The sequence below is a fragment of the Equus asinus genome, chromosome 4, assembly GCF_041296235.1.
Source record: "Equus asinus isolate D_3611 breed Donkey chromosome 4, EquAss-T2T_v2, whole genome shotgun sequence".
Lineage (NCBI taxonomy): Eukaryota > Metazoa > Chordata > Mammalia > Perissodactyla > Equidae > Equus > Equus asinus.
This window is the reverse complement of record NC_091793.1, coordinates 22610906-22632894: the sequence shown is the minus strand read 5'-3', so window position 1 is coordinate 22632894 and position 21989 is coordinate 22610906. Positions and strand designations below refer to the sequence as shown.

General features: G+C 48.1%; 2 protein-coding genes and 1 long non-coding RNA gene across 5 annotated transcripts; 2 read left to right on the top strand and 1 right to left on the bottom strand.

Annotated features, from left to right (window-relative positions):
- The first annotated feature begins 1285 nt into the window (after positions 1–1285).
- Positions 1286–4632, top strand: TOMM22 (translocase of outer mitochondrial membrane 22). The gene is made up of 4 exons (XM_014851290.3): positions 1286–2734; positions 3010–3128; positions 3564–3681; positions 3903–4632. The coding sequence occupies exons 1-4, from the start codon at positions 2618–2620 to the stop codon at positions 3975–3977; spliced, it is 429 nt and encodes a 142-aa protein (XP_014706776.1). The 5' UTR covers positions 1286–2617; the 3' UTR covers positions 3978–4632.
- Positions 4633–5615: 983 nt separating this feature from the next.
- Positions 5616–18352, bottom strand: JOSD1 (Josephin domain containing 1). 3 transcript variants are annotated; one of them, XM_044779654.2, is made up of 5 exons: positions 18086–18352; positions 16880–17675; positions 8741–8869; positions 8410–8604; positions 5616–7722 (listed from the first exon to the last, which is right to left on the bottom strand). In XM_044779654.2, the coding sequence occupies exons 2-5, from the start codon at positions 17062–17064 to the stop codon at positions 7623–7625; spliced, it is 609 nt and encodes a 202-aa protein (XP_044635589.1). In that variant the 5' UTR covers positions 17065–17675; positions 18086–18352; the 3' UTR covers positions 5616–7622. The 3 variants fall into 3 exon arrangements, with proteins under 3 accessions (XP_044635589.1, XP_044635597.1, XP_014706775.1); XM_044779662.2 differs by having other exon boundaries at positions 17998–18117; XM_014851289.3 differs by lacking the exon at positions 18086–18352 and having other exon boundaries at positions 16880–17981.
- A 62-nt stretch (positions 18353–18414) lies between these two features.
- On the top strand, positions 18415–21880 carry LOC139045032 (uncharacterized). Its single transcript, XR_011502592.1, has 3 exons — positions 18415–18654; positions 20387–20695; positions 21675–21880. It is a non-coding gene; the product is annotated as an uncharacterized lncRNA (long non-coding RNA).
- Positions 21881–21989: the final 109 nt, after the last annotated feature.

Below are 21989 nucleotides of genomic sequence, written 5' to 3'. Positions count from 1 at the left end.
CCAAGTAAATAGTGCTATCTACTTGACAGTTAGTGTCCCTTGTAATCACTGCAACAATTTTGTGAATGTGCAGAGTGTCAGATTAGGGAAGAACTGTTACTGAAGAGCAGAGATAGAAATTAGAGGATTAGAGGCAATAATCAGAGGAAATTTTAGTTTTGGCCAACAAGGGGAGCCATAGGCACAATTGTACAGATATGGGCTAATGTGCACAGTATGTTGGGTGGGGCCTTAGAGCTTTTTTAAGATTCTCAAAGAGATCTATGTCCTCCACTGACCCAAATAAGAATTATTATACTACCAGTGTCAAATTCTGACAGCTCAGAAACAGGAAAGGTGGAAAGCATGGATTTGAGGGATGGGGAATGAGAGGAGCTCGGGGGCCGGGATCTAGAAGACCCCATCTCCATCCAAATGGTAGAGTCACCTTTGTGCCTAGCATGGGGCATCATCACTCACTTGGTGGCATCCTTGTCCCCTTGTCCTTCAACTGTGATCCCTGGCCTGGTATCAGTCTTACCATATGTCTTCTTTGTTGCCACTGGGCATTTCTCCTTGAAACCTTGAGTGAAGCCACACTCGTCCAGTTTTCCTCCTCCTCTGGCAGCTCCTCCCTGAACCTCTCAGGATGGGAGAAGGCTCCCCTTCCCCCTTGACCTCTTTTTTTGATAGTTCTGATTTATGTTTTTAATTTAAAACATTTTTTGTTGTGGCAAAATACACAACATAAAATTTACCATCTTAACCATTTTTAAGCATACAGGTCAGTCGTATTAAATACATTCATAATGTACAAACCATCACCACCATCCATCTCCATCACTCTTCGTCCTGTAAAACTGAAACTCTGTACCCCCTAAGTCCCCATTTCCCCCTCTCCCCAGCCCCTGGCCACCGCCATTGTACTTTCTGTCTGCAATTTTGACTAGGTACCCCCTGACCTTTTAAATGTCTGATTCCACGGGCTCTGTCCTTCTTACTCAGCCGTTTCTAGATCACCTCATCTACTCGTAAGACTTTGAATACTTGGCACTGCATGACTCCCAACATTTTTTCTTATCCCTTGACAATTTTATAATTATTGAAAGAGCTCTTTTAGCCTTAAACATAGGTTTTTAAAAAATCATGTATTGCTCTTGTGAATATACACAAAATTAACTGGTTAATGTTTTCCCCAAACTTCTTCACATTAGCATTGTGACTTTCCACTTGGAGTCATTGATGTCTGCTCTTTCCGCCTAAGATTGCCTTCTCTACCTTCAAGGGCGTTGCTCTTCCAGCATTTCTTCAAAGAGCCCATAAAAGAATTAAAAGCCATCAGCACTGGGCTCTTAAGCTGCCCATGCATTTATGTAGAGCTAGCCTGCTTTAAAAAAATACTTTTAACACATGCAAAAAGTATAATTCGTAAGTGTACAGCCTGATGAATTGTCCAAAATGACCATAGCCATGTAAACACTACCCAGCTGGAGAAATAGAACTTGATCAGCATCCCGGAAGCCACTCTCCTGCTCCTTCCTGAGTCTTACCCACCCCGTGAGGGAACTCTATCCTTCTGCGCATAGATTAGTTTTGCATTTTTTGAACTTTGTATAATAGAGTCATATACTAAGCATTCGTGACACGAAAACTTTGTGTAGTCAGAGCTGCCCTGTGCAAAGATGAAGAGGACTGAGCACCGTATCAGGGGGAAGTGCAAACGCCTTGCCCCCTAATACATAAGCACAGGCTAGTCTCATTGCTGCGTCATCATGCATCAGATGAGGATCGGGACTGCCCAGTCCAGGGAGCCTCCGTGTCTGTGGTCAGCTGGCTAAAGCCTCATATCAGATTACCCTTGTGTTAATAACTTGTGGGGCACAGAAAAAGAAGCATTTTCACCTATCATATAGGCAAAAAATTAAAATAGGGATCATACCTAATGCTGGGGAGGGTGTGAGGAAAAGGACACTTCCATTTACTATTGTGAAAGTATGTGATATAATTTCGAGGGCAATTGGCTAATACCTAGGAAAATTTTAAAAGTTCATACTTTTTGGCCAGCAAACCCACTTCTAGAAATCTGTCCTGCAGAAATGGTTGCGGCAGCCCTGTGCTGTGCCTCAATTTCCTCATTTCTAAAACGGGACGACAGTCCTACCTCAGGTTTCTGTGACACGCACGCACACAATGCCTGGTACTTAGTGTTAACCCTCGCCTTTGTTTTGGTTCATTGGGACTGTTTACTTGCCGTTTCCTCAAAAGGCCAATAAACCTCCAAATTTCTAATTTACTCCTACCAAATAACATCCTTCTCAGGGAGATGAAACGGGATTAGCGTTTGTCTAAGTGTGATCCCCGGGAGGCTTGTTAAAACGCAGGTTTCTGGGCCACCCTAAACCCACGGCACAGAATTACTGCGGAAGCTGCCCGACTCCGCACCTCAACAGTTTCCTAGGGGTTTCTCAAGTCCACTCAGTCTCGGCCCCGCCGACTTGGCTGAAGGCGGGGAGGACGGCCGGCAGAGGGCGTCGCTCTCCCCCAGCCTGCCAGCCTCAGGCTACCGGAAGGGCAGCTCTGTCCGCCGGCGGCGCTGCACTCGTCTCCTCTCTTCCGTTTCCGGTGTCCCCCTACAGTCATGGCTGCCGCCGCCGCCGCCTCCGGCCCTGGGGCGCCCCTGTCCCCGGACGAATTGCTTCCGAAAGGCGATGCCGAGAAGACTGAAGAGGAGCTGGAAGAGGAGGACGACGAAGAGGTACTGGGGCCCGGCGGGGCGGGGCGGGGCGGGGAGCGAGGGCACGGCGGGCAGCGGCCCGCCCGGGGCTGTGGGCTCCGCGTGCTGCGGGATTGGGGCGAGGGCGCGTCGCGGAGCCCGGCGAGGTCGGAGCGGAGGCGTCTTCTCCGGGAGGCGGGGCTGGGGGCTCCGCTGGGCCCGGGGCTCCCTCGTTCCAGGGGGCTCGGCGTGTCCTGGCGTCGAGGGGGGGCGGGTTGCTGCTGCTTCGGCGAAGACCCGCGTCTCGTCCACCACAGCTAGATGAGACCCTGTCGGAGAGGCTCTGGGGTCTGACGGAGATGTTCCCGGAGAGGGTCCGGTCCGCGGCTGGAGCCACTTTTGATCTCTCTCTCTTTGTGGCTCAGAAAATGTACAGGTAAGGAACGAGGGCAAAGACGTTGGGGTGTGCCTGGGGTGACTGAGGTGCCGTGAATGAACGCGGGTTCTGGAGGCGGCTGACCTGGGTTGGAGGCCAGCCTGCCACCTGGATCATTGAGTGACCTTGGACTGGTGGTACCTTAACCTTTCCTGGTCTCAATTTCCTTTTGTGTAAAGTGAGGATCATTTCAGACTGTGTGAGATAATTAACGCGTAAGGAGCTTTGTAAGAACTCGGGGGAATGTTGAAACTGCTCTCACTAGATGTACAGCCACCAGCACTGCTCCTCCTGTTTTGGGGAGGAGTTGGTGCAAGAGTTGGGTAGAAGACACATATCAGAAACACTGAGTAAAGCGTGAGAGGTTTGGTTGCTGGTTCGTCCTCGGTGAAGCTGTTTGTGTGTTTTGCCATCATGCTCACACTCCCTCTGCAGGTTTTCCAGGGCAGCCTTGTGGATTGGGACCACCTCCTTCATGATCCTGGTTCTTCCTGTCGTCTTTGAGACTGAGAAGTTGCAAATGGAACAGCAGCAGCAACTGCAGCAACGGCAGGTGAGCCCAGACCTTGGGCTTTTTGCCAGTGGTGGAGACGCAAGTTCGTTCTTTCTCCAGCACCTGGGTGGACCAGCAGTTAGTGTGTGGGTGGCAACTGGGACCCAGCCTGTGCTCTCAGCATTGTTTTTGTAGACCTCGTCTGCATGCCCTGTTAGGTATGATGAAAATGAGATTCCTAGGCCTGCACAATGCCTTACACCTCTCCTTTTCTTTTCCAGATACTTCTAGGGCCTAACACCGGGCTGTCAGGAGGAATGCCAGGGGCTCTACCTTCACTTCCTGGAAAGCTCTAGATTGTCACTGCTATATTTGACCTGTCTTGGTGGGCGAAGTTTGAAAATTCAATAGTGTTTGAACTGCTGATTATTTGGAATTTCTTTTTAAACTTTTGGCACAATGATCTATCTAAACCTGGTGGCGAGAATTCTCTCCACACTGTCTGATGGAGAGAGCCCCCAACTTAGAACTGTGCCCTCCATGCTCTCCTGACTTATTCTCTTCTCACTCTGATACCAGAGTGCAGCAATGCAGACGGTTACTCCAGCTCTGGGCATCCCACCCCTTCACTAAATTACTCCTGACTGCAAGATCTCCCCACTCTCCCATTGTGGGGTAGGAACTGATGCCATTGGGAAGGATGTACCCCTGACCATAGGTTACTGTTTTGTTTTGAAGAATGGAGCTGTCAGGGAGGGCCATGCACACACTATAAGATACAAACGCGTTACAGCTGTAGTGTAAAAGCAGCCACTGTGAATCTCGATGTAGGTTGGAAAGGAGGGAGGGCCGGCAGCAGCTTTGACCACAGGACGGGGACTGTGGAGGACAGAGCAGGAGCTCATTTCCTCTACACATTTTGGCTATTAGACCTGTGTGCGAGTCTAAAAGAGAAAAAAAGGTTAGTGCTCACTTTTTGTATTTAAATATTAAAAATGATTCCACCCAGAAGTGTCATCCATGTGCTTGTGCTACACACCTCAAAATTACTTAACCGCTTTAGAAGGGCAAAGGCACGTACTACCCCTCACATTGCCTCTAACCTAAGCCAGCACCGTCATTTAACAGTGACTGACCTCTTAGGCCCAAGTTAGTTAAATTTCCATAAGTGGAAAAAAGTTCATTTTTGGCCAAGAACCTCATAATAGTAATCTTTGCTCTGAATTCAGGCAATCACTTTTAGATCCATCAACAAAGGACTGGGTCCGTGTACTTGTGCAGTCTACAGTGACATTACAGTTCTAAAGGATTTGTAGGGGAGGACGTAGTACTGGAAGGTTGCAAATAGAACTTTTTGGTTTGTTCTCCTAAAAATAATTGCTGAGATGAGCTATTAATGGTGAGGCCAGTTGAGGTCCTGTCTTTGAACTTCAGTTTTTCCATTTAACATAAATTTTTTTTAGCATTGTGCTAGTAACAGTATAAGCCTTTTACGTGGGTTATTTATCAGAACCATACTATACCATTTAGGAGGTAGCAGTATTTCCATTTTACAGAGGAGGAAACAGTCACAGAAAGGTTAAGTATTCTGTACCAGGCCGCACAGGAAATGCCAGATCTGAATTCAAATGTAGGCAGGCAGACTCAGGATCCTGCTATGCTCTTGGTACTGGGGCCACCCAGGCCCTGTTAAGATACATGATCTTCCACTTGTTAACCAGGGAAAAGCACTAGTCACCTGGCAGTACTAGTAAAGGAAACGCGTACTTAGATTAGGGTCTTCAAATTGTTGAGCCTAGTAAATTCCTGGAGCTTCTTTTGAACCAAATCCTACTTGGTGACTATTTTGTCTGGTTTTTGAGGTGAGAGGTTTGACCGAAGCAGAACTTATCTCCAAAGGTGACTTAGGATGGTAGTGAATTCCTTCTAAAGCAATATCAAGTTTCCTTTTTTTCCCTTTATGTACATAATTACAGAATTCAGGCAGGCAGAGGAGATTTATGTACAGTTTTCCATTTTTAATATTTGGTTAAACAAAATACATCTTTTGTAAACAAACCCAGCACAAGGCCAACAAAAACGGGAATATAAGCAAGAAAAACAAAAAGCCTAGGGTTGCCCCTTACTGGGCATCAGGGTCAGGCCTGCCCCCTTCCTTAAAGGAAGTGGGGCTTTTTGCCCTTGGGCATCAGCATGGGTCCCTGTTCCTAAGCACCGGAATTGGATATGAACAGAGAAACCAGCCCTGAAATGTCTTTGCATATCCCATTGGCTCATGGACTCCCAGTGCATGGGGACTCCTCTGAAGTGCCATTTGCACAGGCCCAAGCAGACTGGTGGGGAGGAGTTTCCTCCTCTTCCCGGGAAATGGCTTACTATCACTGACAGTGCCAATGGACCCAAGGTCCTGCTTGTGACAGTCAGCAAGGTTGGCTGTAACTTCTGGCTGGTGGTGGCTGGAATGTCATTGTGCAGGGGTAAAGAGCTCCCTGTGGTGCCAAGCAGGTGTGTAGAAAATGGTGCAGAAGAGACTGCGGCCAGCTGCCGAGAGGGTGTAATGCAGTAGCCGCTTGGTGGCCTCTGTTACTCAGCACAAAAAACGGCCTTGGATTGAAGATACACGTGCAGAAAAAGTGCTGGTGTAAACATGCACTCCAGTCACAGTGGGGAGGAAGCCTCAGCTGCATCCTGTGAAGCCTGCTCAGGTTTGACATGCAAGCCCCAGGCTGGCTCCGCTGCTGGAGAGAAGTCTGGCCAGTGGGGCAGCTCTCAGACCTGCCAAGGCCATTGATGTGTAAGCGCTGGACAGGCCATCTCTGCCTGCCCACCCGCCTTGAGGCAACCACAACCACTTTGGTGACACACAGTGTGGTATGATACCTACTCCCCCTCCTTCTCTTGTTTTCCAAAGTCACGAGAGAAAAGTGGCCTAACAACTATCTAAAGAGGTAGGGGCGGGTCAATTCTCAGTCCATTTGTAAAGGAATCTACAGAAAGATGACAAACCCAGGTCCTGTAACATAATGCACATAACCACCCAACTGGAGGGCTCTGCTTCTTGTCACTATAGTGACTCTGAGCCTAGGACTTCTATCAATGCAGGCTGTTCTTAATCTCTGAGAAGCTTATCTTCACAATAGTTTCCTCACCCAACTCTCTCAAACTAGTGGAATTTGATGTCGACGGCAGACTTATTTCCTGATTTTGCCAGAGAGGGTCAACAGGGAAAACTGCCCTTTTGCCTGTCTTATGCCCCAGAGCCTCCTAAATCAACGTAGTGAAGTGGCAGGGACAACGCTGGAGTGAGGCAGACAGGCCGGCCGTGCCTGCCCCGGTCTGGCTTTGGCCAAGTCCTCTTAGGTATCTAGCTCACCCTGTCATGCTAGAATATTGCAGGATTCAACCACCTGTTGTGGAATATTAGAGAACTTTTCATTATAAAACTCCAAGGATGGCCATAAACCACCCTTAAAAATGGGGTAGGGGTGGCATTAAGGGTTGGAGATGGCACGCTGTACCGCTGCTGGGGTTTTAGAGATGGTTTCCTGAGAGGCCCTTTTGCTCTGGGTCCTTCAAGCTAGTCACATGGGCTTTGCATGTACGGTTCTTCAGACCCACTGGTTGCCAGGAAAAGGGAAGTGGAGGCAGCATCTCCGGGTGAGTCAGAGCAGCAGTGAACTCCAGCAGAGCCTCTGTCAAGTCCTCACAGGAAAGGGGAAAATATGCTAGGACCCACCTTTCTTTTTCCTCTCTCAAATGAAACAAGGGTCTTCCACTGCTTGCCCTAAGTGCACAGAGCTCCTACCTTCCTTTCCCAGGAATGAATTATGCTGGTTGGTTCTTCTAACAGTCACATATCTGTCCTATTGCACAGTCAAATCTGAGGGGAAAAACCCGATGAGATGTTTGGGGAAGCGGCAAGGACAGAGCCACTGTACAGGCCACAGCACACCACGGGGGACCTGGCGGGCTGAGGGGAGGGAGGGTTGGGCAGAACTGCGTTACACGTCAGTCCTCCAACTCTGATGGGCCTCCACCTCTTCTGTTACCACCAGGAGGAGTTCACAGTTCTTTCCTCGCAAATGATGTTTTAGAAATTTCCTATGGGAAAAAAGGGTAGATGAAAGAGAAAATGAAATGCTGGTGCAATTGCAAATTCCAGTCTTGGGGCCACATGTTCACCAATAACCTTATTACTTATACCCTTGGCAGTCCTAAAAACACTCTACTAGTGATCTGTTCTTGGAGGGCTGCACACTTGGTTACCCTTCAATCCGTCCAGTTAGATTTCCAATCTGAATTTTTGCTCAGCCTCACATATTACTGTCAACAGTAGCTGCTTCTGTGAGGAACAGAGCCCAAAGTTCTCTAAGTTAAAGGACTTCTAATTCAAGGAAAAAGAAAATTAGGGGGAAAAAAATTCTTTTTGAGTCCCACGGAAACTCAGCCCTCTCTCGCCTGAATGTTTGTCTTCCTTTCCCTGAACTGGAAACTACACTGTCACAGTGGTTTAAGTGGAGAGAACGTTACAATGCCAGTCCCAACAGACCAGAAGGCCAGCATCGCAGGTGCTGGAACTTGTCTACCAAAGGGAGAGTCCTCAGGGGCCATCAAAGACTCAGGTCTTTCAAGCCTGAGACCCTATGACCCTAAATAAGGCAGGGAGGCAATCAAAGGAGGTAGAAATCTCATTTCCTTTGTCAAATAACCAGAGCTCAGCTTCCCCCACACACCACTGTCGGTCCCCCATCCACACACACGGAGTCCAACACATCAGCCACACAGCACCTGAGCTCGCTCTCGCCTCCAATCCACTCGGGCATCTTCAGTTTGGAGTCGAGGTTGTAGTAGGCACCTCCCACCTCTCGAACACAGATCCAGTGCTGCCTTTTGAGAGGCAACTTCAGAGGACCCCAGCACAGGCTGGAGGGCAGATTCATGATGAAGCCCATGACGTTAGTGAGAGCAATGGCACTGACATCCCTGCAGAAGAGAAATGGTGTCAGGCTCAGAGGCAGCCAACTCCCCCAAGGTTCTCTGGCTGTAACACCACAACTGCCCACTCCCTGCTCACACTCTCAATGCCAGTTCTCATCAAGTCAAGCCTGGTTCAGATTACCTGCGTTTGTCCCACCAAACAGCTTCATAGCCTTTGGTTTGAAGTGCTGCCATAATGACGTTTACGTCGTAGTTCCCATTTCCCAGCATGCTCTTCTTGTGGGGGGTCACCATGGTGTTTGGAGACAACCTACAAACGTGAGAGGAGGAAAGCTGAGACTGGCTGGTCTGCCTAACGCCTCCTGGCCCTGCACTACCAGGGACAGAAAGCACTTGATACCACTGCCCCCGGAAGTTCCCCCATTCAGGTAAAATATAACCAGTTTTTACCCAAGTATTTTGTAGTCTGGGCTCCTGCTGCCCCAGGGATGACTTTTCTTTTTATGTAAAACGATAATTCAGTAGTGATGGGGCCTATCTGCCTGCCATTTAGAAAGTGCGTCTACAGTGAAGTCAGTGGACACAAAGAATGTTCCATGAAGCAGTCTTCTCACTTATGAAATTCCCAGTCTACCCATTTCTGCAGTCTCCTTCCTTGATGAGCTTCCTGCCTTGCTAGAAGCATTCTCTTTTAACGTTGGAAAATAGTATTTGCTATTTTCATTTGCATGGGTAGTATTTGTTGTCACTCTTGTTTTTTTACAGTTTAAATGCTTTCTATTTAGGGCTTGTGTACCTGGTAATCATTAATCGTTGAATACTCAGAGGCCTCCAGGGGCCCAGGCAGGTAACATAAATGTATGAACTGGGGCCACATGTAAGGCAATAAAAAGGAGTAAGGCCTATGTTAAACTGGAATGCATGACCCACCCAAAGGCATTCCAGATATATGTGTGTGAGTAAAATACTTGAATTAAGAAAAAAAAAATTAAAACACAAAGAATAAACTGAAAAACATTTTTGAGCCAGACAAAAACTCAACAAACAGCAGTCCAGTGTGCCACCCAGCTTTCAGCCATTTTTGGCCAGGCCTCTTAGGTCACTCCTTGACCTCAAGACAAGGTCAATTCTGAAAGCATCTCTAATTCTATTATTTTGCTCTCATAGGCTCGTCAGCCCAAGGCCTGAGGAAGGGCCATCTTGAAGGAAGGGGCAGCATTCACCTTCGTGTGAAGGGAAGGGAAAGGTGGTAAGTTCCTCAGGAATAAAAGTGGAGGGCAGATGTCCAGGAGGTTGCCAAATGCCACCTCTAGAAGAGAGTCAAGACTTTAGGTCAACTCTAAAAACTTAAGAAATCCTATACAATTTTTTTTAACTGCTATATACACAGCAACCATACCAATATTTTTTCAACATAAAACATACCCCTGCCACTGCTTAAACCCTCCAATGGCTCCCAAAGCACTGAAAAACAAGCCAAACTACTTCGGCTGGCCTGATCCCTACCTCTTAGCACACAGTCCTTCTCTCTGCTACCTGAACACACGACACTCGTTCTCGCGTGAGGGCCTCTGCGCTCACTCACTGTTTCTGCTGTCTGGAATGCTCTTCCCTAGGTCTTCACTTAGTTTGCTCATTATTTGGGTCTCCAATGTTACTGCCTTAGAGACAGCCAACTTAAGTTTCTCCCAATCACTTCCTCTTACCCCACCTGCTTTAATTCAATTACAGCTCTTGTTACCAGCAGACGTGTTTTCTCAGTTCTCCATTCTTCTACACTAGGAGGACAGCAGGGCCTTCTCTATCCTGCTTACACTCCATCACCAGCACCCTAAGAGTGGCTGGCACATTACAGGTGCTCAAGGAACGTTTGTTGAAATGTTCTCCATGTTTATTTTGTTATCCTCTCTTTCCCTGAAAATATTAGTAGTAGACCCTTAAAATGAGAAGGGCTTCCATGCCCATCTCCAGAGCTAGCAAAGAAGGAGATCTGAAGACACGGAACTCCACTCTGCAAACAAACTTGGTTTTACCAGTAATAATAACTAGTGTTTAGTGAAAACTTCTGTGCCACAACCGGTAACAGATGCTTTCATTATGTATCTCATTTAATCCTAGCAATAAACCTATGAGAGCCTATGAATTATTTCTATTTTATAGGTTTAAAAACGGAAGTTTAGTGATTTAAAATGACTTGCCCATGATCATTTACCTTACAAGTGACGGAACTAGGATTCAAACTTGGGTTATTTGAATCCAAAGCTGTGTTTGCTGTCTTAAGGCGAGGACCAAAGAATCAGACTGGGTGGTGGTGGCAGCTTGATAAGAGGAAAGGCCAGCTGAGTCCCTTGGCCTGGGCCTAAAATGTAGCTTAATAGGACAAAGGCTGCCGGTGGGTTCTTGGGCACTTGAATTAAATGGGAAAGCATATGAAAGAAAGCCTAGCTCAAGACATATCAAGTTCCTTTCCCTTCACCAGTTACTCAATGGCTTCTCATTACTTTCAGTGAAGTCTCTAGCCAGCAGATGCATGAAGGCTCCAACAAAGAAACTGCTGAGTTTCCCACCTCTTTCACCATCTAACTCCCTACTAAGCTCAGACCTTAGTGCTGCACTTTCCTGAGTGTGTTCCCAGAGGATCACAGAAGGCATGCAATACAATAATGGCTGAGTGGTCTCCTGCATGAATTCCTGGAATGCCTGATCTGCTAACACGTATCCTCCTTAAGTCTTGAGATGCGGTATAGATGTTTCAGTTCCCAAAAATGTTTGACCATACAAACTTTTTTTTTGAGGTGCACCTTACAGAACCAGTGTTCCAAGGGTCTCTTCTCCCTGTCCTACATCTTCTACCCCAGATTCAAATCCTTTCCTGTCTATTCCCATTATCTCTCCCCTAACTGGAAGCCCCTCACCTCACACTTGGATTTTTCAAACAGGTTCCTAAATCGATCTTGCTTCCAAATGCTGCTTCTACCAATTCAGCCTATATATTCCTGCCACATTCATCAAGGTGTCGTCACTCTCTTTTATAAGAACTACAAATGGAGCCAACTGCCTGGTTGGCCAACTCCAACCCTCCTAGCCATACTTGGCTGCTGTTTCCCTCTCTTTGGGCATAGTGTACTTCAGGCACCACGATCACGTGGCCTCTCTTCTTTATCCTGTTTCTTGTTCCAAGCCAAATCCTACAGCTTCTTCAAGCTCAATCTCACACCCTACCTCTTCTGTGGAATCTTCCTGGCTCCTGTGTAGTAGAAAAAGGAGGGAGACTGGGAGGACCACACATATCTGAGTTCACATCCAAGCAGCATCAATACTAATTGTGAGATTTAATCTCCGTGTCTGTTAGCTTATCTGTAAAAATGGGAATGACTCCTATCTTACAGGACCATTGAAGAATTCAGTTATTTTATACATACAACCAAACAGTAAATTCCTGAAAAGAGGATGGCTCTTCTACTCTGTATCCCTCACACCTAGGCATTGGCAACTGAATAAACACGTTGTTGGCCAAACCAATCAATATAGGAAATGCTGAGAATGGCTTCCATCTCATTGCTGGAGGAGTGGTCATTTGAATAAGTGGGGACCATCCAGTGTGCCCATTATACCAGTACTTGTTTTTACTTTAACAATAATCAATTGCCCACGATGTTAGCTACCTTTCATGTTAGCTACCACTTAATCCTTCCAACAATCTTGAAGAGAGAGATGAGCCCCATAGTGCAAATAAGGAAGCTGAGGTGCAGAGGTTACAGCGATTGCACAGTCAAATACAGCTAATGAGTGGCAGAGCAAGGATGCCACCTCTACATCTAAGGCCACACTGAACAGTCTTCTGGATATTTCAACACACTGATCCTACTGAATTCCATGGGATCCTGTTCTAGTCCAATGGATTGTTTCCTTGAGACTCCTTGGCAAACTCCTGTTCAGGACTGTCAATGATTTCGATAGAAGTTCTGGACTGTAAAGCAAGCCTCTTAGTTTCGTCATCACAGCCAGAGGTTAGAGCCATGAGATCTGAAGTGATCTACAAGTGAGAAGATGGGGTGCAGTCCAGGTCTCACTAAGGTTTATGACCTCAGATAAGTTCCTGCTCTTCTCTCGTGGTTACCACTGAGTCTGACTATGGTGATGATTTCAAATTTGAATAAGAAGGAGATGTGGAAATAGTCATCAAGACTTCTTTACTTCCCTAATTTTCCTTTTTATCAGGTCTGAGGAGATGTGACATTACAAAATATGGCTCAGAACTTGGTGATGTGTCCTTAAACTATTAAATACATAAACCACAGATCACAGGGCCAGGCATACAGGAGTGCTCTCTAGGTGTTGTCTATGATGATGGTGTGTTCACCCGGCCCTTGGATGAGATAATTCAAATCTCTAGAGGTTAACACTCAGCAACACTTTTTCTCAAGCTACAACCACCATATCTTTAAATATGGCTCCTTCCAGCTGCTCAGGGACCTTTTAATAGAGAGGCAGGAGGACTTCCCCTCTGGGGTAGAGCATGCTGGTTGTTCATTAATATCCGTAATCTCCTCGTCCCTTCCAGCCTGCATTAGATTTTGTTTCTGGGACCAAGGTAACTGCTGTCTATTGGGATTTTAACAGCTATTTCATTTGGGAGAGGAACGCATACCTACCTGCGAGAACATTTGATCACTGAGATGAAGCTAGTGAAAATTTTTGAGGCCTGAGGATTTGTAAAACCACCTAATGCGGTGGTATCATTTGACTTCTTAAGTCCTCTCTCAAAGCACGGACACATATAAGATAAAATGTATGAGATCAAATATTCACATCTATATACACACACACTGACGACACTTGCTGAGTTTCTGATCTTTTCTCCAATTTCACATGTTGAAAACTGATCCTTTTCAAACCAATGACCTCTCTTTGCTATCAATGCAGCCATTCCACTATCTTCAAATCGTGGAGCAAGCCTGAGTCACACTTCTCACTACTCTCCTCCCCATCCTGGTGTTACTGCCAAGTCATTAGCTTAGTTCTCTCTAAGTTCCTACTCATTTCTATTCCAAACATGAGTCATCTCATATCCACAACTGTACTGAAACCCCACCCTGCTTTTGTATTTCTCCTCTTTTATCTGGCTGAAATTCAACTGCTAGGATGAACTGCCTCTCAACAAATGGCATTAATCAAAATTTTTCTCCCATTTCTACCATTCATTAGCCATATCTTCAAAAAACCATAGAACTTTAGATCTGAGAATTTAAAATTATCTAGCTAAACCCGCCAACATTACTGTTCTTTCTGTTAAGATCCAAATAGATCTTTTTTTTTTTTAAGATTGGCACCTGAGCTAACACCTGTTGCCAATCTTCTTTTTTTTCCTTCTTCTTCCCAAAGTCCCCCAGTACATAGGTGTATATCCTAGGTGTAGATCCTTCTGGTTGCGCTGTGTGGGACGTTGCCTCAGCATGGCTTCATGAGCAGTGCCATGTCTGCGCCAAGGATCAGAACAGGTGAAACTCTGGGATGCGGAAGCGGAGGGCGTGAACTTAACCCCTGGGCCACGGGGCCGGCCGCCATCTTTTCCCTTCTAAATTGCTCTAAATTCCATGGTTCTAACTTCGCTTAAATCTCTTCTCAAGGCCTGGTCAATGTATAGCTCTGAGACGTACTTCTCAGCGGCTGAGTCCTTTTCAGCTCGTTTTCTCTACAGTGCCTAGCAGCGCCTGGCACACTGCAGGCAGCTAGTAAATATTTGTTTAAAAAATTCCATCTTCTCTCCCTCACCTCTTCTCCCTTTGCTTTTTCCTCCGATCTCTTTCACACTCCTTTTTTTGTTTTTGTTTCTATTTATCCACACAGAATCTTTCCATACAAAATATTAGAATTCCATACAAAACATAGAATTCTGCCTCTGGAGTGGGGACAGACTATATTCTCTTAGGTGTTGGTTCGCTATAACTCTGAAGTGGATCTTTACGTTGTGCTGACAGGGAACTGAGGAGTGTAGTACAACTTGCAAAAGCTTTAAAAGCCAGGAATAGAACTCTGGTTCTGTGTGAGTGTTTAGCAAACATTTAGCATCCTTTCATTCAGGGAATACACAGCTGAAACAGTACCACTACCACCTACAAACAGCTTATCATCACAGTCCACCTCTTCAGACGCAGGCCCAACTTACGAGCAGGGTGAATGGCTACTGATGCTACAATTGCTCTCACATGCCCTTCCAAAACTCAGGAAGCAGCAGAGCAGTCAGGAGGGCAGGCCCTGGAGTCACAAAGCTTGGGTCCAATTCCTGCCATTAATAGCTCTGTGAACTCTCTGTGCCGTGATTTCCTCATCTTGAAGAACGGGAAATAACAATCATACTTTGTAAGACTGGCGTGATGAGTGAGTTAACACAGGGAAAGGGCTCAGAACAGTGCTCTGCACAGAGTGAGTGTTCGTCTCTGTTGGTGATCATCCTCATGTCAGATAAGGGGCCAAATCTAAAGAAATGAAAAACTTCTGAAAGGACACATAGAATCTTGACTCCTGACATTCACTTGTGAGGGTAACTGGGCAAACTGCTTAAACTGAATCCTAGTTTCCTAGGATCACTACTGATAAGGTTGGTGCAAGATTGTTACATATCACAAGTGCCAAGCAAATTCAAGCACTCACTGTGAGTCCTTTCCTTCTTCCTCGTCTTAGATTAGGAAATAATTTGCAAATATCCAATTAGGAGTAGAAGAAACACTACCGGCTGGAGAAAAGGAAGCAGTCTAAGGGACTGGCCTCCTTTGTACTCCTCTCAGTTACATGACTTGGTGATCTGAGACAAATTATCTCACCTCCAAGGGCCCCGTTTCCTGAAGACTTAATTCTACTTGCCAGATAATGGGCATGATGCAAAGGACACATCTGCCCTGCTAAGGCATTACTATGGTTATTACTGGCATTGGAAAATAACTGCCCTCATTCTAACTTTGGCGGCATACTGGGATTAACATTAAGACAGGACCTATGGTTCTTTCAGGGTAAATGGTCCACACTCATGCTTAACAAATCACCCCAAATAGGTTGTTTCCAGCTGTAATTCACTTCCTTCTGGGGCAATAACTTCATCTCCGAATGAAGGGAGTCAGAAAAGGGTCTTCTGGAACTGCCAATATGCACTGCTTGAAGAATTCTTGAGCTTTCTCTGCACTGAGAACTGAGCAGGCCTAACCCTGTCTAGCTGGAGTAACGAGACAGGCTCACTGCCAAAGTTGCTAAGGATTGCAGACGTGCTGCTGGTCCATCCAGACACAGCAGAACTGATTCTCAAACCCTTTGATAAAAGAGTTTTAGAACATCAAACCAGAGGAAAGAAAGCTCAACCTCTATCAACCTGTCAGGTAGCATTTGGCAAAATGGGTAGAGGGGCCGGCCTGGTGGCACAGCGGCTAAATTCACGTGCTCCACTTCGGTGGCCTGGGGTTCACCGGTTCGGATCCCGGGCATGGACCTACACACCACATATCAAGCCATGCTGTGGCAGGCGGCCCACAGATAAAGAAGAGGAAGATGGGCATGGATGTTAGCTCAGGGCCAGTCTTCCTCGGCAAAAAGAGGCGGATTGGCAGCACATGTTAGTTCAGGGTTAATCTTCCTCAAGAAAAAAAAAAAAGTAGACGGGGAGGGGATCTAGAGTCAACTTTAAATCACAGCTTTGCTACTTAGAAGCTATTTGGACAAAGCACCTGATCTTTTGGCCTGTTTCTCTATCAGTGAAAGGACTGTTGGGAGGGCTACACAATGCATAAAAAGCACATGGCCTCACAGAAAAGCTGAGCACTGTGTATACCTTTCTTACAGAACCCACAACATTCCACCCTGATGACAGGGGACGGAGTGTGTACACATCCTGTCCCCCTTCTAGACTGTAAACTCCCTGGGGGCAGGACTTGAGAGACATTACAGCATAGCAGTCAACAGCACAGATAAAACCTGAATTCAAGCTCGGCCCCATCTCTTGCGTTACCTTGGGCAAATTACTGAACTTCTCTGAGCCCTGTCTTTACCCATAAAATGGAAATAACAACACGTACCCCATGGGGTTGTTGACGGGATCACTTGAGATGACACAACTAAGGTTCTTAACACTGTGCCCGGCCCACAGTAAGTGCTCAATAAATGGTAATGATGATTACCTTTCCCATTCCTGTGTCCCTTACACCTGCGAAAGGCATCTAGTCAATAACACCTGATGGTTCGAAGGTTTATGTAGCTGAAACATTGCCCACCCCGCCCCAGAGAAATTCAGAAATGGCAAAAAGTATCAAGACGCCAAGAAGGGGTCTCCTACCTCTGGAAAATCTCCTGCAGCGTTTCCCGGGTGAAGGCATTGCCGTCCTGGAAGACGTTATTGAGGGCATGCAGGGCACAAAGCTCCCTGCGCTGTTTCTCATGGTAGATTCGGGGGGGTGCCGCCTGGGGCAGCTCCAAGGATTCAGATTTGGCCTTGTCTCCTTTCCATGGCACGCAACTCATGTTTTTCGTTTTAGGTTCCAGAGAGGGCTAAAAAACACCCCACACTCCCCTCCTGAGGAAGAATGTAAGCTTCTCGGTCTTTTCAGGATTCCTGAGGTCCACCTTATTTTCTAGTGTCCATGATTTATGCTTTGTCACGGGGAGAAAAGGTTGGAACCAAAAGGGGGAAAAAATCCACCTCTTCTCTCTTCTCAATAGAAAAATAACTTTGGGATTAGTGTATTTCGTCACCACTGTCAAAGTGCAGAATTTTTAAAAATCACATAAAACCTAAGACCTTGTTTACCTTCTCCCTTCCCCCAAAACACGGTTTTCTGGTTGTATTTTCCTCTCTGCAAATGCCAACCAGGCCTCAAGGCAGGAGGACCGAACGGAATCGGTCACATCGCTCCTTTTCTTCCATTTCTGTCGAACCACAACGCCACTTACTCAGGAGACCAGGCCTAGGCGGTGATGAAACGCAGAATGCGGTCAGCTAGAGAGGGCCGGCCAGCCGGGGTCGGCGGGCCGTGCGGGGCCCTCGGGGGCGGCTCTCCATCCTCGCGGGCGCGGTGGCCCCGCAGGGCGCGGCTCCCTCGGAGGGCGCGGACTCTCAAGCTCTCTCCGCGGCCCTGCGGAGGAGACGACTCCGGTCAGCCCGAGCGGACGGGCGCGCCGCGCGGAGAACCAGGCGGCCGGGGAGGCGGCGCGGCGGGCCCGGCTCCCCCGAGACAGGGTCCTGCGCAGGGACGGGCAGGCCGGCGCGCGGGAGGCGCCGGGACAACTCGCCTCGCCGTCGGGGCCCCGGGCCCACCCGGCTCGCAGCCCCCACCCCAACCTCGCCGCGCGTCACGTGAGTGCAAGACGCGGCGTCCTGCCGCCGCTCCCCCAGCCCCGGCCAGGCCCCCCGCGCCGCCGGGACCGCTCGCGGACGCGCCGCCGGCCGCCCCTCACCGCCGCGCGCCGCGCGCCGCCCCCCGGAGCTGCGGGCCGCCTCCTGGGCCGCGCTCGGGCGGGCGGGCGGGCGGGCGAGCGCGCGCACCTGAGCCCGACGTCAGCGGCCCTCGCCCAGCGCGTGCTCCGGAAACGCCCTCCTGCGCCGTCCCCGCTCCCGCCCCGCCGTCGCGTCACGTGTGACGTCAGCCCGATGTCAGCTGCGCCGGCTTAGGGGCGGCGGCGGCCGCGGGTCTGTTGGGAGGGTGGGGGCGTCAGCGGGGCATTGGGGGCGCGGCTGCGGAGCCCGGCGGCGGTGGCGGCGCCGGCAGAGCTGGTGCCCAGCTCCTCGGCTCCGTTCCTACCCGGGCAGGGCGGCTGCGAAGAGTCCCGCCTCGACGCCCGCCCCTCCCCTTCCCCGGGCGTCAGCGCCGTTCCGGGGCGGCGAGCGGCCTGCGGCTGCACTTCGCCGCTCTCCCTGCCCCACCCCTGTCTCCGGGCCGGGCTTCTCGAGCCCAGCGCTTTCGAGAACCTGTACTAGCTACTCGTGCGCTGACCGTTTTGTTTGCCTAGCGCGCCGATCACCAGGTCGTTTCAAAGTCCCTTACTGATGCGGTCGGGCGCCAATTCTCTGGGTTAGTGGGCCCGACCGCCCCGCACTCTCCTGGAGCGCTGAGGGTAAGTGCCTCGCCCGGAGTCACATTTCAAGTGGAAGGGAGAGCCCTATTTCGGATCCTTGGTGTCGAATTCCACTTGACTGCACACAAACCGCTGAGCTCTCGTCCGGCTCCCCCTTGGTCTCACGGTGGCTGCCACGGAGCTTTCCGCTCTGGGTTTTCTCAAGGCGCATTGTGTCAGGAAGGTAAACTCCCAGTCCCGCGGGGATTTTTCCCCCTTAATCTACTCCTAGGGCATGTGGAAGGCATCGCAAATGCTGTCCACCAGAGCTGACCTCCTTCTGGATCTTTGTTCAGATAATTGGAAAAACAATAAAGGAGATCACAGAATTCAGTCATTTCTTTAATGCTGCTTCAACACGGCTCTTTTAACACCAATACATTCAACACAGACTTACCACTTAACACCTTTGAGTTCCTCCCATGTGGTTGGGAGTCCTCTGGCCTGATCCAGACAACTTGAATTTCTTAAGTATTTGTAATTTGTAAGCCGTGTGAGGGTTAAATTATATTTGCATAAGATTAGCTAGTGGAGGCTTGCGAGCACTGTTCTAAGTGCTTTATGTATATTAACTGATCTACTGCTAACTATCCTGTGAGGTAGACACTTAAATTTTTAAAGGAGACAGCTGAAGCTCGGAGAGGTTAATTAACTTGCTCAAGGTCAGGTAGCTAGTAAGTAGTGGACCCAGGATTTGAACCTAGGCTCTAACCTGTCTTCAGAAAGAGGATGTAAAGATGGGTAGGGAATTCCCCCTTTAGATTCAATTCAAGAAGATTATTTTTTCTGGGCAAAACCCTATAGTGAGAAGGGCGTATTTTCTAGTCCACCATCAGGTGTCAGCACATTCTGCACTTGATCTCTTTCTGGAAGAGCCAGTTGGTAAGATAGTAAATACCAATTTTTATTCTAGACAACAACGCCTTGATATTTGGCTTTTCTGACAAATCAAGATTTCAATATTTGTAACTACCTCATAGAGAAATATATAGGATAGTGGTGAGGAATCTAGCCAGAAAAAAACACATTGGAAGAACTGTGAGCAAGACCTTTGGAATTGGATGAATTCTTGTCCCAGATTGCCAGCTGTGCTTGCAGACGTAAAACTTGATTGCAGATAGTTGAAAACAGGAACAAGAGGAGGCTGCCTTTTTCCGTTCAGGTAGATCCCTTAAACTGAAGGCCATTTGGAACCCTGCCCTTTGCTCACTAAATCCTGTGTTCCAAACTCTATGAATCTTGGGTATGTTACCTTCTTAAATGGCTGCTCTTTCTTGCTTGCTGCCTGAGATGAGTGGCCAAAACCAGCACTATAGGAGTTTGGCTAGTCCCTAATTTCATCAAGCTTTTCAGACTTTTTTTAATAAAGTTTCTTTCTTTTTTTTTTTTGAGGAAGATTAACCCTGAGCTAACATCTACTGCCAATCCTCCTCTTTTTGCTGAGGAAGACTGGCCCTGAGCTAACATCCGTGCCCATCTTCCTCTATATGTGGGATGCCTACCACAGCATGGTTTGCCAAGTGGTACCATGTCCACACCGGGGATCCGAACCAGCAAACCCCAGGCCGTGGAAGAGGAATGTGTGAACTTAACTGCTACGCCACTGGGCTGGCCCCCCTTTTTTTTAAAAAAAAAAAGATTGGCACCTGAGCTAACATCTGTTGCCAATCTTCTTTTTTTTTTCCTTTTTCCCCAAAGCCCCCCAGTACATAGTTGTATATTCCAATTGTAGGTCCTTCTGATTGTGCTATGAGGGATGCCACCTCAGCATGGCCTGACGAGTGGTGCCGTGTTCACACTCAGGATCCAAACTGGCGAAACCCCAGGCTGCTGAAGCAGAGCGCACAAACTTAACCTCTCAGCCACGGGGACTGCCCCAACTTTTCAGACATTTGAAACAGAAATTCAAGACACTAAACTGTGTGTTGGCTTGGGGCTTTCTACAACTGATGAAGTTCTGGAAGAATCATCCATAGAAAACTACCTTAAAAGACCCTGGATCTCAGCTTCACAGTTCTGTAAAGAACAAAAATTCAACCTGGTAAATATAAAGATCTAATTAGCTTTATTAAGCTATTCATGAATAGGGCACCATCCCATTCAGCAAATACATAGGCGCTCCAATGAATTGTACAAAATGTAAGGTTTTTGGGGTGGGGAAGGGATGAAGATTGGCCCTGAGCCAACATATGTTGCCAATCTTCCTCTTTTTGCTTGAGGAAGATTCGCCCTGAACTAACATCTGTACTAATCCTCCTCTGTTTTGTATGTGGTGCTCCGCCACAGCCTGGCTTCATAAGCAGTGTGTAGGTTTGCTCCAGGAATCCGAACCCATGAACCCCGGGTGACAGAGCAGAGTGTGGGAACTTAACCACTACCGCTGGGCCAGTCCCAATGCAAGGTTTTTATAGGCAGAAAGAGGATAGGACAAAGAATTTAAAAGAGCAGAGTATTTCAGACAAGATCACTTTCCCTTAGGGGAAGGCAGGGGGTCTTAGGCAGATTACCTCACTACTAGTGTTGATCAGGAAATTCCAGACTTAATGGTTGCACTCCTGGGAGAAGCTGAAACTGCAATTAGGTGAGGCATTAAGTCTTGGGGCTTAGCCTAAGTGACTCCATTTTGGGCCTGCTGTTTCTTTTTAAGAGTTTATAAAGGAGGGGAGGCTCTTCTGGTTTCTATTTTAGCAGGTTGCCTCTTTTTTTGTTCGTGTAATTGCTCTCTCCGCAGAGGCAGTGAGTGGAGAATTCTCCCCAAGGTCAGCGTTTAATTAATTGCCTCGCTCTGGCTGCTATAGTATTCCAGGCATCGATCCTACTACCAAAACTGCCTGGAGGTTGCCAGCACATCGAACCTCTGTCTCCCAGTGACTGCCCCATCGCTGAATTGAGTGGGAGGCGCCTTGTGCAGTTTACTATCTCCGTGGGCGGTGGCGCGAGGCGCGGGACCTATCCGATGACTGGATTGGGCCTTATCCCTGTCCATCATCGGAGGGCTCTCGGCGCCCACTGTTTTGCAGGACGATTTGGAAGCTGAGCACCGCCTCTGGAAGTCGGAGAGTGAGGGGCGGTGAGGACAAACGTCACGTGTGTTTCTCTCCTCATTGGATGACTGCTGTGTCAGTCATACTCTGCTCTGCTCCGGTTGGCGGGAAGGCTCTAGGCGTGTAGCGTGGCCGCGGTGCTGCCCCCTCCCGAGCCGCGATCCAAGCGCGTGACGTCTCAGGTATTTGTTGTTGGGGTTTGGGCCTTATTAGTTATTCATTAGGTACTTGAAAGGGCTGCAGCGATTGGTGGCTGAGAGGTCGGGTCGATTGTTTCTTAGCCAGAGATAC

Excerpts from the sequence above, each read along its gene's own strand:
- TOMM22 (XM_014851290.3), top strand. The coding sequence starts at position 2,618 with ATGGCTGCCGCCGCCGCCGCCTCCGGCCCTGGGGCGCCCCTGTCCCCG. Across the intron at positions 3,129-3,563 it reads GTGGCTCAGAAAATGTACAG|GTTTTCCAGGGCAGCCTTGT; the intron begins GTAAGGAACGAG and ends CTCCCTCTGCAG. Across the intron at positions 3,682-3,902 it reads AGCAACTGCAGCAACGGCAG|ATACTTCTAGGGCCTAACAC; the intron begins GTGAGCCCAGAC and ends TTTCTTTTCCAG.
- JOSD1 (XM_044779654.2), bottom strand. The coding sequence starts at position 17,064 with ATGAGTTGCGTGCCATGGAAAGGAGACAAGGCCAAATCTGAATCCTTG. Across the intron at positions 8,605-8,740 it reads GTTTGGTGGGACAAACGCAG|GGATGTCAGTGCCATTGCTC; the intron begins GTAATCTGAACC and ends TCTCTTCTGCAG. Across the intron at positions 7,723-8,409 it reads GGAGGCGAGAGCGAGCTCAG|GAAATTTCTAAAACATCATT; the intron begins GTGCTGTGTGGC and ends TTTTTCCCATAG.